The sequence below is a fragment of the Rhynchophorus ferrugineus genome, unplaced genomic scaffold (genome assembly GCF_030347505.1).
Source record: "Rhynchophorus ferrugineus isolate W39M unplaced genomic scaffold, kcgeb_rfMv2 rfM9, whole genome shotgun sequence".
Classification (NCBI taxonomy): domain Eukaryota; kingdom Metazoa; phylum Arthropoda; class Insecta; order Coleoptera; family Curculionidae; genus Rhynchophorus; species Rhynchophorus ferrugineus.
The window spans coordinates 34,046,582-34,062,761 of NW_027472588.1; the positions used below are offsets into that span (position 1 = coordinate 34,046,582).

The 16,180-nt window shown below is 32.3% G+C and overlaps 1 protein-coding gene across 1 annotated transcript; it reads left to right on the forward strand.

Moving 5' to 3' along the window:
* The first annotated feature begins 4,154 nt into the window (after positions 1-4,154).
* LOC143202214 (fork head domain-containing protein FD4) lies at positions 4,155-5,833 on the forward strand. The gene has a single exon (XM_076413542.1). It carries the CDS (start codon positions 4,259-4,261, stop codon positions 5,015-5,017), a length of 759 nt encoding a protein of 252 aa, XP_076269657.1. The 5' UTR covers positions 4,155-4,258; the 3' UTR covers positions 5,018-5,833.
* The last annotated feature ends 10,347 nt before the right edge of the window (positions 5,834-16,180 follow it).

Below are 16,180 nucleotides of genomic sequence, written 5' to 3' on the forward strand. Positions count from 1 at the left end.
TTTGCTTTTAAACATTCTTTATTTTTATTGAGACTATATATGTTTGCTATGTTTTAACTATTTATATTTTATATCATCCAGACAGCGTATTAATCAGCAAAAAATTTTTCCAAGAGCTTTTTGTTGGGGTATGAAAATCTGCCTGAATATATACAAATTTTTGTTATATGAAGATTTTGTTTACATTTGATTAGCATTCAAGGATTGTAAGCATTTTGCTTTTATTGTTAAAGAAGCTATGATTGATCACCTTCCCAGTCCGCAACAACTATAAAATCATCATCTTCTTTATTGGTACTATTTTTTGCTTTTTATTGGTACGTTTTTTGTAATTTGCCTTTAAGGCATGAATTGCAGAATATTGAATTCTTTGCTTGTCATCTACTGTAGTAATTTCTGACAACAAACGCGTTTTGTAATTACGGTGGTACAAGAAACCAATGTTCTATTTATTTCAATGCTCTATTTATTTCAGGCGACAGTTCAAAAATTTATCAAATATTATTTCTACGCTATCTTTCGTATGTAATGCAATAACAGCAAAATACCTCAAATTACAATCCGACAGACGATATAATCTAGTTCATATAGTGATTGAAGTAGATATATTAAAGTTTGCCATAGTAACAATTGCTGACCTGGATGTAATCTAAGGTAAAGAAAATGTAATCTATAACTGATAAACTGTTAGTTTTAATCTGAGTTTGATGGATCAGAAGGTTGGATTTACTACTCTCTTCTACCACCCGATTCATCAACATGTCTACAGAGGGAAAGACACCTGAAGACACCGCTTTTCTTTCTTAAATGGAAACGTGTGCTAGTAGATAAAAAAATAAAATTGTTACGACATTCAAACGCACTCCCACTGACGTTTCTACAGCATATGATCGCATAGTTAAAAGTATTATTGATATCACGTTCGAATGTCGATGATATTCGACCTTTATTAATCTCATTGTAAATGATTGACGAGGAGATTGAGTTCTAGGTGAACAAGTGTATATGTTTGTCTAAGTTAATTTCCTACAAGTCGTTATCTGTGATTTGTTAAATAGATCGTATATATAACTTTTATATAAGTTGACAGATTATACTCTTAAATTTCATATTTATACATATAAATAATAAAACAATAAAGAAACCATTAGTATTTAACAAACAACGAATATACTCCGTTACTTCATCTCAACGATTGATATATTTAGCGTTCGCTATTTTGCTTACGAAAACCATTGAGTGATTTTCTGTAGAATGTAGCCGTTATAATAACGCTACATATATTTGTGTCAAAAAATTTTCGAAGCTGTAAGTATTTGAAATTCATTTGAATTTCTTTGAAATGGAAATTACATTTTTAAGAAGTAATTGCAATATAAATACGTATATACAAATTATGTATTTAGTTATAATTATTATTAATTATTAACCATTAGTATTTAACAAACAACGAATATACTCTGTTACTTCATCTCAAAGATTAATATATTTGGCGTTCACTACTTTGCTTACGAAAACCATTGAGTGATTTTCTGTAGAATGTACCCGTTATAATATCGCTACATATATTTGTATCAAAAAAGTATTTTTGAAGCTGTAAGTATTTGAAGTTCATTTGAATTTCTTTGAAATGGAAATTACATTTTTAAGAAGTAATTCCAATATAAATACGTATATACAAATTATGTATTTAGTTATAATTATTATTAATTATTAACCATTAGTATTTAACAAACAACGAATATACCCTGTTACTTCGTCTCAAAGATTGATATATTTGGCGTTCACTATTTTGCTTACGAAAACCATTTAGTGATTTTCTGTAGAATGTACTCGTTATAATATCGCTACATATATTTGTGTCAAAAAAGTATTTTTGAAGCTGTAAGTATTAGAAGTTCATTTGAATTTCTTTGAAATGGAAATTACATTTTTAAGAAATAATTGAAATTTAAATACCTATATACAAATTACGTATTTGTATTTCAGCTGTGTATTTTAAATACATGTAATTAAAATACTGACTAGCACTAGTTGTAGATTTATAAATATAAATTTGTTTATTATTATGTAATGTTACTCATGATACATATAAAGATCTCAGTTTGGACACAATGTGCGGAGTAATGAGAACATATATAAAAAAGAGCTTTCAGCTAATTACTGGATTTAATATTTGTTAATAATTACTGAAGGACAGATAATTAAAAGATTGATTACTAGCAAAAAAATAAATGATTGTAACCTAAACTGTTTTTTTATTTTACTTTTCCTTACATGGGTCCACTTCCATAACTCTCCGATATAGTAGAAGAAACAATATTGTAAATTCAAGATAACAAAGACAAGTTTAAGATTATATACAATTATATACAAATATATGAAAATACAATTATATGAAAAGTGCTTATTTTTTTTCAAAAAAGTTTGCGCCCAATTCATGTCGGACTTTGGGTGCTCTCGCAGTCGAAAGAAACGTAAGAGGGCGGGAGGTAGTATCTCTAGCGTCACTAATATGTGTACCATATTCCGTATTTACTTATTACAGAGGCATGATGTGTTTTACATATTCCTTACAACTGACTCGTTTTGCTATATTTAAGACGAATTTATTTATTAAAATAAGAGAAAAAAAGCTTACTTGTATATTGACATGTTCAAAGTCAAGACATAAATGGGCTCTACATGTGTCATGTCATTCTTGATATCTTCAGTTCTGGAGGGTGAGTTTATTTTATTTTCTTTTTTTTTAAATTTTATGAAGTCATTCATTAAGTTATGCGTTACGTTTTGTAGTAGCCTGGTAGAGTGGTAAAAAACATCAATGAAGTTCGCATTGCCAATAATTTGGAAGAAACCAAGCGGCCAACACACAAAATGTTATTTTTGCATTGCAAATCCACTTAAAGGTAAACATTCAGAAAATATTTCTTATCCAGATCGACCATCGATATTCGCCCCAATACCACAGACAGAAAATAATCCTGAAAATGCTCTTCATATATTGGAAAATCAATGGCTTCTCGAGGTAGCCATCCATCACAGAGTTTATGTATATCAGTGCATCTTAAATAAGAACCAAAATTACCACACCTCGTCAACCCTGAAGATATCAATAACAATAGGATACATAAATCTTCCAATTTAACGGAATCATGGTTAAAATAATGGAATTTCCAGTACACTGAAAGCATGATGGGGGATTATATTTGGGGGTTGATAAGAGAAACTTTTATAGAATTTGATAGGAAAAGTTAAACTGTTCATTTTTCAACACTCGGACACTATTTTAAGACAAATAAAATTTAGATGGAAGAATCATTTTATGTACTTAAATTTCGTAAATTTTAGGTATTTCTTTAAGTTGGTTTTTAACGTTTTTTTCACAAATAACTATATCTTGTTTTTATTCATATTTCTAATTATAAAGGCAACAAAAATTAAGTTCACATGTCCCAAGCGCAAAGAACCAAAATGCTATAGACGGGTATTATATCACAAAATCACTTTTTAATTTAGTTTAAAGCAGAAACACATAACGAGCATCGCCGGCGACTGAAAACCATGATTTTAAATTAAATATACACGCAAATTAATTTGTCGTAAAAATGGACCTCTTAAACCCGCTCGCCTCGTAAAGCGAACAAGGTAAATATTAATTTTCCAGCCGTCCGACTGAAACCGACAAAATGGGAACGGAACAAAAAGAGACGACGAAAAATCCCAACGAGCCTCTCGTTCAATCCAATTACGCGAAACGTCTAAAAACCCCGAAAAGCAGTAAATTCCCGACTACGTACGTACATAAACCCCATTACCGAGAGAGGGGTCCCTAATTAGATTCAATAAAGCTCGCGTCCTGACGACGAAGCGTCCTCTCGCGGCGCGCCGAGACCCCAAAAAAAATATCGGAGGAGGAAAACAGAAAAACTGGAACGCGGACCGGTCATGGCGCGACGCTGCGCACACCGAGCGGACGACGATTGGTGGAGGGTAGGGCGCGGGCGAGTGGTGATTGGTCGACGGCGACGGCATCGCTGAACCGGCCCACGCCGTGCCATTGTTGGGCGGGGACCAATGACGAGCGGTGGGCGGGGCCGAGCCTTTTAATCTTGGGTAAATGTTTTTCCAGGATCAGTTCAAACAGGACCGAAGCTAAACACACACGTACACACACGGCGGTTGTAGTTTGAAGTGAATCTAGTGGTGACATGTTGTGACAGTTCTTTTACGTTGTCGTAGTGCGTTTACTGAGACAATGCCGCGCCCCAGTAGGGACAGTTATGGTGACCAGAAACCTCCGTATTCCTATATATCGCTCACGGCCATGGCGATATGGAACAGTCCGGAAAAAATGTTGCCCTTATCGGAGATATACAAGTTCATCACCGACCGCTTCCCGTATTACCGGAAAAACACTCAAAGATGGCAGAACTCGTTGAGGCACAACCTCTCCTTCAATGACTGTTTCATTAAGATCCCCAGGCAACCGGATCGACCAGGGAAAGGGGCTTATTGGGCGTTACATCCTGCAGCATTCGACATGTTCGTCAACGGTAGCCTGTTGAGGAGGAGGAAACGATTCAAGCTCCTCAAAAGCGACAAGGAAATGTTGGAGAACGAACTAGCAGCATTGACCAACATCAACCGTCTATTCTTCACACCACCAACAAATCCCGCGGAAGTCATAAACCCAGCGGCGTCTCTAGCACCCACTATAGTACCACCCATAGAGCCACCATCACCGACACTAACCAAGACGGTACCCGAACAAACGACCTGTATTCGTCCCAAGAGGGCCTTCACTATAGAGTCGCTAATATCGCCGGATAAACCGACGCCAGTTACACCAAATACCACCCATCACCTTCTCCCGCACGTACACCCGTGGATGTTATCCTCGTGTTATGATCTCAGTGCGTACGCCACCCCCATGTTGATGCAGGCCCCACCCGGACACTACGACTTCGGCCTGCCGAACAGCAGCGAGGACGTCTTCAGGGTGTCTCAGTTATAGTTGTTCTCACCTCCCAGAGACTGGTGCTGATGGGGTATGTGTCCTGATCATCCAAAAACATCTCCGGCTTTCCGAAAAGGAACTATATTCCTCCTCTCTCTATCACAATCAATCATCCGAAACCCGCTCTATAATTTGATATCTCAAAAAGCCGAGATACTAATAGTTTTTTTTTCGAACCAAAGCTACCAATTATATCCACCGCTCAACTAACTTAAAACAAGTTCTCTCCGTTAATACTGATACCCGAGAAACATCATTTTTTAATTAGCCTAGCTCCATTAGCAAATCCGATATTGTTTTTTTTTCTTTGTAAATATTATTCTATTGGTATAGTTCCTTAATAAAAGCTTTATGGGGGGTTTTAAGGAACTCGTCAGTTGTTTGCAGCCCCTCATAACTTTGCATAACTCTGTTTTGTATATAATAATATTATAAAAATCGAAGAAAACAATAACTTAGACTTAAATCAATGTGATAATAATACTTAAGTTATACGATTGTTGTTTTTCTTTAAGTTAGGGCTTTTTCGAAGCGTTCTTTTCCTTGTACATATTACTGTAGAAATGTAATAAATTTTACCGATGCCTAGATGTTCGTTAAATTGAACATGAAAAGGTTTTATGTCGCGTAGCTCTTCGCTGCCGAGTACAGGCGTTAATGAAGTACTTTTATTGTAAATAATGGATAAAGATATTGTAGCTGTATTGATGTTAACTTAGTGGCTCTGTCTCTCTCTCTCTCTATTTCTCTCTATGTACCATAAATCCAAATTGCATCTTATTTAAATATAATGAATTACGATGAAGCTGCTAATTATATTTGTTTTATTTCCTATCCTAATGTATCCATTAGCTGGTCCAACAACAAAATGTATATAATTAAAAAATAGCTTAACTTGAAAGGTAATTTTATATAATTATTATTAAGATTATTTGCTTGTCTCTAGTTCTTTTTTACGTTTAAATAACCTACAAAATATGTATTCTCGATATGTGCACTGGAATTAAATAAATTCCATTACTGAAGTCCCAAAACTAAAAGTTCCTTAATCTCTAACTGAACTATTTAGTTCTCCTTGATTAGATGTGAGTTAATTTCACTTACAACTAAATCTCAGAGTTGCGGTGATCTGTGTTGAATGCGTACATCTGCATCTTCTTTTCCTTCTTTGGAGGAAAACATTTAGACAGCCTTCAGTATAAGAAAGCAGTTTTGTTACTGATTTGACATGATGAGCGTATACAATTTTATTTCTTATTTAGCTAAAACTTCATTAAGCAGATACAACAGTTGTTAACGTACTCTTTTTACTCTCCTAAAATATTTATATCTGTAAAATTCACTGTTGGACATGTTTTATATCGTCATCTTAATCAACACCAACTCGATGCCGACAGTTTATTAATAGTCTCAGAAAATGTCGAAACTAAAATTCAAATTATAAATCATTTTAGGAAAGTGGCCTAGTACATCTTCGAATACATCTGAGTTGAAAATGAAACGGTTTTTTGTTGCGTAGCTCTCCGCTGCCGAGTACAAGCTATAATGAAGTACTTTTATTGTAAATAATGGATAAAGATATTGTAGCTGTATTGATGTTAACTTAGTAGCTCTGTCTCAAATGTATTTAATTAAAAACATAGCTTAATTGGAAAGGTAATTTTGTATAATTATTAAAAAGATTATTTGCTTGTCTCTCGTACTTTTTTACGTTTAAATAACCTACAAAAATATGTATTCTCAATAAATACACCGGAATTAAATAAACTCTATTCTTAAATTCTTAAAACTAAAAGTTCCTTAATCTCCAACTGAACTACTTAGTTTTCCTTGATTAGATGTGAGCCAATTTCACTTACAACTAAATCTCAGAGTTGCGGTGATCTGTGTTGAATGCGTACATCTGCATCTTCTTTTCCTTCTTTGGAGGAAAACATTTAGACAGTGTTCAATATAAGGAAGCAGTTTTGTTAATGATTTAACATGATGAGAGTATACAATTTTTTTTCTTGTTAAATTAAAACTTCATTAAGCAGAAGCAACAGTCGTTAACGTACTCTTTTTACTCTCCTAAAATATTTATATCTGTAAAATTCACGGTTGGATATGTTTTATATCGACATCTTAATCAACACCAACTCGATGCCTAAAGTTTATTAATAGTCTCAGAAATGTTGTAACTAAAACACTTGTTAAAACATAAAATTATACAAATTAACTTGTCACAATTAACAATGCTTTTTACTTACTTAAATTTATAGTCTATACTTTGATGTAACAAAGATCCCGAGAGTCTTCATCTTAATAAAAAATTTCGGAATATTAAATAATGTTAACTGAATTGGAGTGCTTGATAATTGAAAGGATAAAGTTTAGTAAAAATTCTCCCATATTTCCACCAAGTAAATAGTGGATTTTCCAAAATATAATGGAACGAAATCACTTTGCTGCATATTTGCTTCTAATAGCCAATCTTCTTTCTTGCTTCTTCATTGCTCGACTTCAGCATATTAACAGAAACTATCAACTGAAATTTTTTGCAATAATTAAACTATATATAAAATTTTATTATAGAAATGACAGTGTCCCATTAAGATATATATTAAATAAAATAACCTCTGAAATATTGTCCAAAATTGTATATTGACGGCCGTGTATATACATTCCAATAATACTGTCATGATTCATCTTTAAAAAGAACAAATACTATCTCTAATGTTATTAAAACAATATTAGATAGATTTATCTACATTAAATTAATATCATTTGACAAATGCTTTTGAGTGTCTTAATTTTTAATTTTGGAAAAGTATAAAAATTGTTAATGTTCAAATAAATATCATAGATATATCATGTACAGACTGATTTATAGTTATGATAAAAGTGATATAACTGATTTAGTTGAAATATATAAAGGTCCTGTAGTGTATTATCTGATATTAACCGTTCGGCTTCACACATAGTTCTGTTTGGGTATTAAAGATGATAATATCTAAAAGATTAGGGGAGATAGAGATGCATAGCGTTTCCTGAAAAAAATTTATTGAATTTTACGCAGATATTATGTTTTTTATGAAGACAACTTAGTTATTATATTGCTTTTAAGATATAAGCAACATATATTTAGTATACATTATTATATTTAGTATATTGTCAATACCTATTCATTTCACATATATTCTAATCATTTTTGATAACTAGTGTGAATAATGTCACTATCATCAATATTTATACCCTACCGATCAGTGTCAGATAAAATTTTACATTCTCTACCCTTATGTGTGTTTTGAAAATAGCCTTATCTTGGTCATTTTGTTGATATTTTTATTTTTATTCATTTTCTAATTTTACTTGGACTTTAAAATTATTTTTCATTGACAATATATATCATACAAGCAGAAAATTACTAATATTAATACATATTCATAACTCAATTTGTTTCTATGGATTTCATAAAACTTCTACAACCATATATAGTAAATTAACAAGTAAATTAAAGTATAAATATAGAATAGTAAACATAACCAGATGGGTATATTATGTGAAACCAGTGTATTGATCTTCTTGTTGTTTATATAAGTGGTTTGAAACTGTTATCTAATTGATTTTTAATTTGATAGCGATATCGCGAAATGAATAATGACATCAAAAAAGTTTAATAAACTTTTTAAACAATTGTCTGGTTAGGGTGAAGTTCATATTTAACGTCAACATTTTGGGAATGTAAAGAAACAAACTAATTCTGATATCCTGTTCGCTTGAGAACTCATCACCGTAAACACCAAACTATATTCAATGAGTCTGAACGACAATCTTCTCTCAACTTTGTATCTAGGATATTAAATAGACTATTACATTTCAAATACACTATAGTATGGCTTTATTGAATAAGAATTACAAGAGATTTACGATCTCAAAACTATCTACAGGGAAAAAACAAAACTACATTTTCCTCAATCTTGTATTATTTTATATGACACCACGTAACCCAGTGTTCGTTCCATTATCTACATCTATCTTATAAAAGTGCTCCGAAAATGCCTATAGCCACTTCTATTTTTAGTGAATTAAACCTTCTCGTGTGCTCATCGGCAAGTGTTTTTTCAGATATGATGAAGACATTATGGATGTGATATGGCATTTTCACTAAATCCTTGAAGAAGCGTTTCTAGTTCTTGGACAACAGTATTCTTCACTGTTGGATTGTTAACACAACGCCTACCAATTTGCGCATCCGGATTGATTACAAAAATAAATTTGTAAATATTGACGATCAGCATCTAGTAGTTGTAACAGCGCTCCTAATAAGTGATAATGATTGTCTTTGTATCTACAATGGTTTATTCATATTATTTATAATAGGAGCTAAAGCAGGTGTATCATAAGGAAGTGTACTGGGACGAATGATTTATTAGAATATTATGATGGCTACATTTGCTGATGATACTGCGATTATAGCTGTCGGAGACAATAATGAAGAAGCCTCACGAAAATTACAACAGGCAAGTGACAATATAAATAATTGGACACAAGCATGGAAAATAAAAATTAATGAAAGTAAATCTGTACATGTGCAGTTCACCTAAAATCAGACTGTATAAACACCAATAACATTAAATAATACTATCATTCCATATAGCAACAGCGCTGAATATCTCGGAATGAATCTTGATGCAAAACTTCGCTGGAAGGAACATATTAAGAAAAAAATAAAAGAACTGGAATTGAAATATAGGAAAATGTACCCGCTAATTAGAAGAAAATCACAATTATCAGTACATAATAAATTGCTTTTATATAAGCAAATACTGAAACCTATATGGACATACGGAATTCATTTATGGGGATGTTCTACAAAGAGTAACATAAATAAAAGACAAATTTTTCAGAACAAAGTCCTGAGAGATATTGTGGGTGCGCCCAAATACTATAGAACTGATTACCTACATCGAGATCTTCAGATACTCACAGTCAGCCAAGAAATCAAAAGAATTGCAAGGGGACATGAAGAAATACTCCATACCTATGAGAATTTACAATATTAGAATAGAATTTAGAATATTACAGCTTTTGGATACCACCAGAACAGGATACAGACTCAAAAGAATCAAACCATCTGATCTTGTGTAGTGTTATATAGTGAGGTACATGTAATAAAAAATACAGCAGTGACATGTATAAACATTATTTCACCAGAGACTGAGATAGGGCCGATGGGTCCTCCAAGTTATATATCTAGATTTAAGTTATCATATAGACAAATTGTAGGTCAGTTGGAAACGATTAGTGATCGATTGAAAGTGATATTATGTTTTGTACTGTCTTGTATAGTAAGCATTGCAAATGACATTATTTGGAAACAACCATTGTATTTTTTAATGTTGCCCAAGAACTTGTTAATATTATTTGCACAGCAGTAACAGCGACAGTAACACTTTCTTTGGAATAACAAATTGTTGTTATTATTATTTTCGTCGCAATTATGCCCTACTGTCTAATCATACAAACCTTCTCTGGATTTTCACAAATAATTCAAAACCAAAATTAGCCAAATCGCTCTAGCTAATTTTTGTGAGACTAATAGACAGCAATTCCTATCTATAAAAGATGTTATTAGAGGTATAATCCATAATATGTGCACAAAATAGAGAAGTTTCAAAAATATATACGATCTAATCAAGAATGTTTAACAAAAATATGGCAAATGTTATATTCGTAACGAAAATATTTCACAAAAGCCCGGTATAGAAACATAATTAACCAGATAATACTCTAAATTATACAGTCGCTCGTATTAGTAGCTTTAAACTACATTATTAATAAATCAAACTAATCAGGCGTTCGTGTTATTTTCATCTAGCTTATTGTCTTTTTTGATAAATTGCATTTTACTGTCTTAGAAGTATAATATCGGCGTGAAAAAAGAAACGGATTCATAGAGAAATAAAAGACCAGCGGACTGATATTAATTATAAATATGATTGATGGTGGTAAAATATTCCGGTAATTATGATCCGTGGAAATTGTTGATAATATAAAACGTGCTGAATTAGCAACAGAGAGCAGGGTACTGCTTCGTTTCTTGTTTTCGGATCGGGCGGCTATGCAGCGTAATATCGCCTGAATGTGTTTCACGCATTTATAATGATTCACTGATCAATTTGTTGTCGTTAATGGAATTTTAACTTGATATACGGCGTGATTCAAAACTAAACTAAGGTTTGGGAATCTTTTTTGTAATTGTGGAGCATTCAAATAAATTAGTTCAATCTATTATGTTCTTGTACGTATTATGATAATTTTTTCACTTTTACAATATTGTTAATGAGAAATATTAATACAATATATATTGAATAAAATATTTTCCAATTTCCAATTTCCAATTTTTGGCAACATATTCCTATTTTTGTAATAAAACAGCAAAATCGTATTGGAAAAACTATGCTGATTTCATTTTCATACTTCTCTGACATTTCGAAACCGTATGTCAGCCAAGCGTGATACGTCAACCTTAACAAGTGGTGATCAGAAGGCGCTATGTCTAATAAATACGCTGGGTGCTGCAAAACTTCTCATTTGAATTGCAACCAATTATTCCTCACAACTTTTGCAATACGTGCTATTTTTTGTTCATCTGACATCGATAGACATCTGCAGTAACAGCTTCATTTGAACTTAACATTGCTGGTTAATATAACGCAGCAGCAGTACTTTAAGCTTCTAAAAGTGTTCGATGGGCTGCGGAAGCAGATGCCTTCAAATCAAACAACAAAGTAATGAAAGCTGAAAACGCAATTTTGAGCTTCCCTTGATTGACATCTATATACTGAATAACTTAATATTACTATATGCAAAACTAATATTTTATGTAGAGAAATATTAAAACTATCGAGTTTTAAAATTTCTAATAATTAGGTTTGGTTGTTTAACCATACTTACGTTACATACATGCAATTTTCTCAAAAATATTACGGCTTCACATAATTGACGCTATTATTTGTATAAAAATTAATGTTGTAATATTGTAGTAAACTCTTAAAAAAATATTACTATTCATAATTTTAACATAAATTGAAATTTACCTCCAAAAAAATGCACGCTCTTTAAAGGTATATTCAAGAGTTAGTAGCTCTTGAATATAAAACAAACAAAACTGTTTCACTTGGTCGGTATAACCACCAAGATCTTTATGTCATTACTACGGTAGTTCAACAGATATTCAGCAACTGAATATCCCGCTGGAATACATCTATTATAATAGGTAATAGTAAAACACATTTTTTTTTGTAAAATTAATTTTTCTTAATCAACATAATTCTCTTCAAGGGTGATAAACTAATTATACCTATCCTCCAAACTTTTCGTTACCATTTTTGTAGTACAATTTGTCCTTTGCTTGATAGGATGATCCTTGCAAAATAGGCCTCCGTTTCGACGATCACCTCTTCATTCGACGAAAATGTCTTCCCATCGAGCGCTCTTTTGAGATCTGAGAACAGGAAATAGTCGCTGTGAGCCTAATCTGGAGAATACGGTGGATGAGGAAGCAATTCGATACCCAATTTATGGATTTTGCCATCGTTTTCGCTGACTTGTGACATGGTGCATTGTCTTGGTGAAGCAGCACTTTTCTTCAAATGCGGCCGATTTTCGGCGATTTCGGCCTTCATATAGTTCAATAACGCTATGTAATAGTCGCTGTTGATGGTCCTTCCTTTTTCAAGGTAATTAATGAAAATTATTCCATGCGCATTCCAAAATATAGACGCCATAAACTTGCCAGCCGACTGTTGCGTTTTCACACGCTTTGGAGCAGGTTCATCGTGTGTAGTCCACTCGGATGACTGTCGATTGGACTTCGGAGTTAAATAATGGAGCAATGTTTCATCCATTTCATATAACGACGCAAAACTCCGGTTTATTACGCTTGATCATCTTCAAACACTGCTCCGAATTATCAACTCGTTGTTTTTGGTCAAAAGTGAACTCGCGCGGCACCCACTTTGCAGAGAGCTTTCTCATACCCAAATATTTGTGAATGATATGATTTACACGTTCGGTTGATATCTTTAGAGTGTCTGCTATTTCATTTAATTTAAATATACAGTCCTTCGAAATCATTTTACGGATGTTTTTAATGTTCTCGTAGGGTAACAACCTCTTTTGGGTGTCCACTGCGTTCACCGTCTTCGGTGCTCATTTCACCACGTCTAAACTAAGCATACCAATCCTTGACGGTTGATTTTCCTGGAGCAGTGTCCGGAATCTCGGCATCAAGCCAAGTTTTTGCTTCAACTGTATTTTTTGCCTTGAAAAGCAATATTTTATCATCACGCCATCTTTTTAGTCAATTTTTTCACAATAACAAAAGTTGCTTCACTCAAATCTCATGATTGGCGAAATGTTGCCATGGTTACCACACACCTTTGGCATGTAGTGAAAACGTGCTTTTTAAACATTTTTGAGGAACAATGAAGAAATATAAAGAAGTAAGTATGTACAATGGTGAAATTAACAATGTTACAATATATTCTTGTTTTAAATGATAAAAGCTGTAGAAATAAATTTCGAACCTTCATTAACCAATTGAAAGCACTTGTCAATATTTTCTAATTATTCGATCTTGGACAACACACAAAAATATTATTTGTTGTGATTCTCTTAAAAATAAATCCATCAATTACTTATCATAAACGTTTTAATATACTATTCCCTCCATAAAATATAAATTTAACGCCTCGGTCTCCCAGAGAGATCTGAAAACAAACACAAGAAACAAATTGAAATGAACTGGAGCAATCAGAACAATGACTTTAGTTATCTGATAAAAAAGGAACAATATAAGAAGCGAGAAGTTCCACCTGTTAAAAATAAATCAAGTCCGACGCTTAATATCTAAAATATCAATGTCTTTTTATAGGTCATTACCTTTATTATAATTTGTTGTTAAAAAAAACTGTTCCTGCTATATGAATTAATTAAATAAGAGCGTCTAAAATAACGTACTATGAACATGTTTTTTGATGTAGATTTATGTCGGGTTGGTAGTTTAAAAGATTAATTTAACAGTTGCGTGAGACGTACTTTTTTGAAAGGCAGGGGAGAATTTTTTTGGTCATTATTATTTTTGATAAACATTTTCACAGAGTAAAAGGCTATTGAAATTTACTTTATTATATCTTGCAGCAGATATGCTTATTGCAATCTTCATTTAAAAAGCTAAAATCGATACAGAAACCAGACGAGCATTCAATAGATACGTCAGCGTGTTTTCCCAAATTAAAATATTCTGTTGCTCTGCGCATTTTCCAGCAGCTTTATTGCATCCACGTTTTTGTGATTCATTTTGACGTTATTTTATATTTTGAGGCGAAATCTTGGATAACAAAATTTCACTTAATTTTAAGATCATCATTAATTAGCCAAAAAACATTGTTTTGGTAGCAATGAATAACTATTCGATTTGATGTTTTAGTACAACTCCATATTTGATCCACATAAATCCAGAGAGACTTTACGATTGACTGTTAAACTAACCTCTATGATCTTATGTCAGTTTGATAACAACTTTCGCCTAACCAGTAAGCAGTAACCTAGTTCAGTAGTTCTTTGATTTTGAGTCTGATCTGCTCTACTTTTCGTCTAACGTGATTTACACTACTACTGTAATAAATATATCGATAGCATCACAAAAGCAATAATTTTATTTAACTTCCTTTTTAACACAAAAAATGCTTTAGATCCGTCCAATATGAACGAATTCATTATTTATTTAGGTGATACTTTCCTGAAATTATTATTACGATTATCGTTTATTATTTCTACATCTTGAGAATGTCTCTAAAATGATCATTCTATAGTGGATAGAGTAAATAATAAAAAAAGTGTGGTGATTTTAGTAAAGTAACGATGTCATAATATTATTCCTATTAATTGCATATTAACATCTTACCGAGTATATGGTTAACTCATTTACGATACAAATCCTTCTTTATCCACAGATTTTCAACATGGTAGTTCGCATAATTATGCAAGATATCAAAACGCAGGTGTGACATTCAGTACGACGATATATTAACCCCTATGATTCTCTTTATTCCTAATATTACAAATAGTTGTAAAATGCTATAAAATTATGAATCATACATTCTTAATATATTTATGAATATTAAATATTAATATTACATTATTTTATGACAAGATTGAAAATAAATTTGAATGAACCAGTACGTTAACATTTAATTCGAAATATAGTTATTAAACAGTGGTTTTATTCAGAATTACATATAATAATTTGACAAACCTAATAATGGATAGTAAACTGTATAGGATATAGAAGAATTATAGCATATAAAGAAGGGTTAAAATTCCTTCCTTTATTATGCACATTTCCTGTATTATTATGTCTACAACAAGTCATGTATTTCGCTACTTTATTAATATACAAACATGTTTATCATATAATGGTGAAAATCAAATTCATGTTCGTCAAATTCAAACCATCGTATCAATGATGGCGCTAAGCTTAGATGGCTGTTACTGGTGTTCGAAAGTGCAACATGACAACCAAGTTCCTTTTCCCTAATTTGAATGATATTGAGGTGTAAGATAGGTTGTTTTAGGAAGACGTGTAGTCTTTTGTTTTCACTATCACAATCGTCCCCATCTATAGGTCTGTAGGTCGCATAATTCAGTACCACTTGATACTTTTGTATAGGACTATTTGAAATTAAAGCTACAGTCTACAAGTCCAATGTTGAAGGAAGAGATTCAACGTTGTATCAAAGATATTTAACTACATGTACGAAAAAAAAATTATGCTCAAAAAACCTGAGAAACCTGCAGAGCAAGTCAAATCTTATAGACCTATTTCGCTACTACCTGCAATATCAAAGCTATTTGAGAAACTAATATTTAAACGTATTAAAAATTTTATAATAATACCAGATTTCTATTTTGGTTTTCGTAATCACCATTCAACAATCGATCAGGTGCACAGAGTAACTGCGGCTATTGAAAGAGGGTTTGAAGAAAAAAATAATGCCCTGCAATATTCCTGGATGTCTCACAAGCTTTTGATCGGGTTTGGTATTTGGCATTAAGCTGTAAGATGAGCAAAGTGTTACCGCGTAACTATTGTCAATTGCTGGAGCCATATCT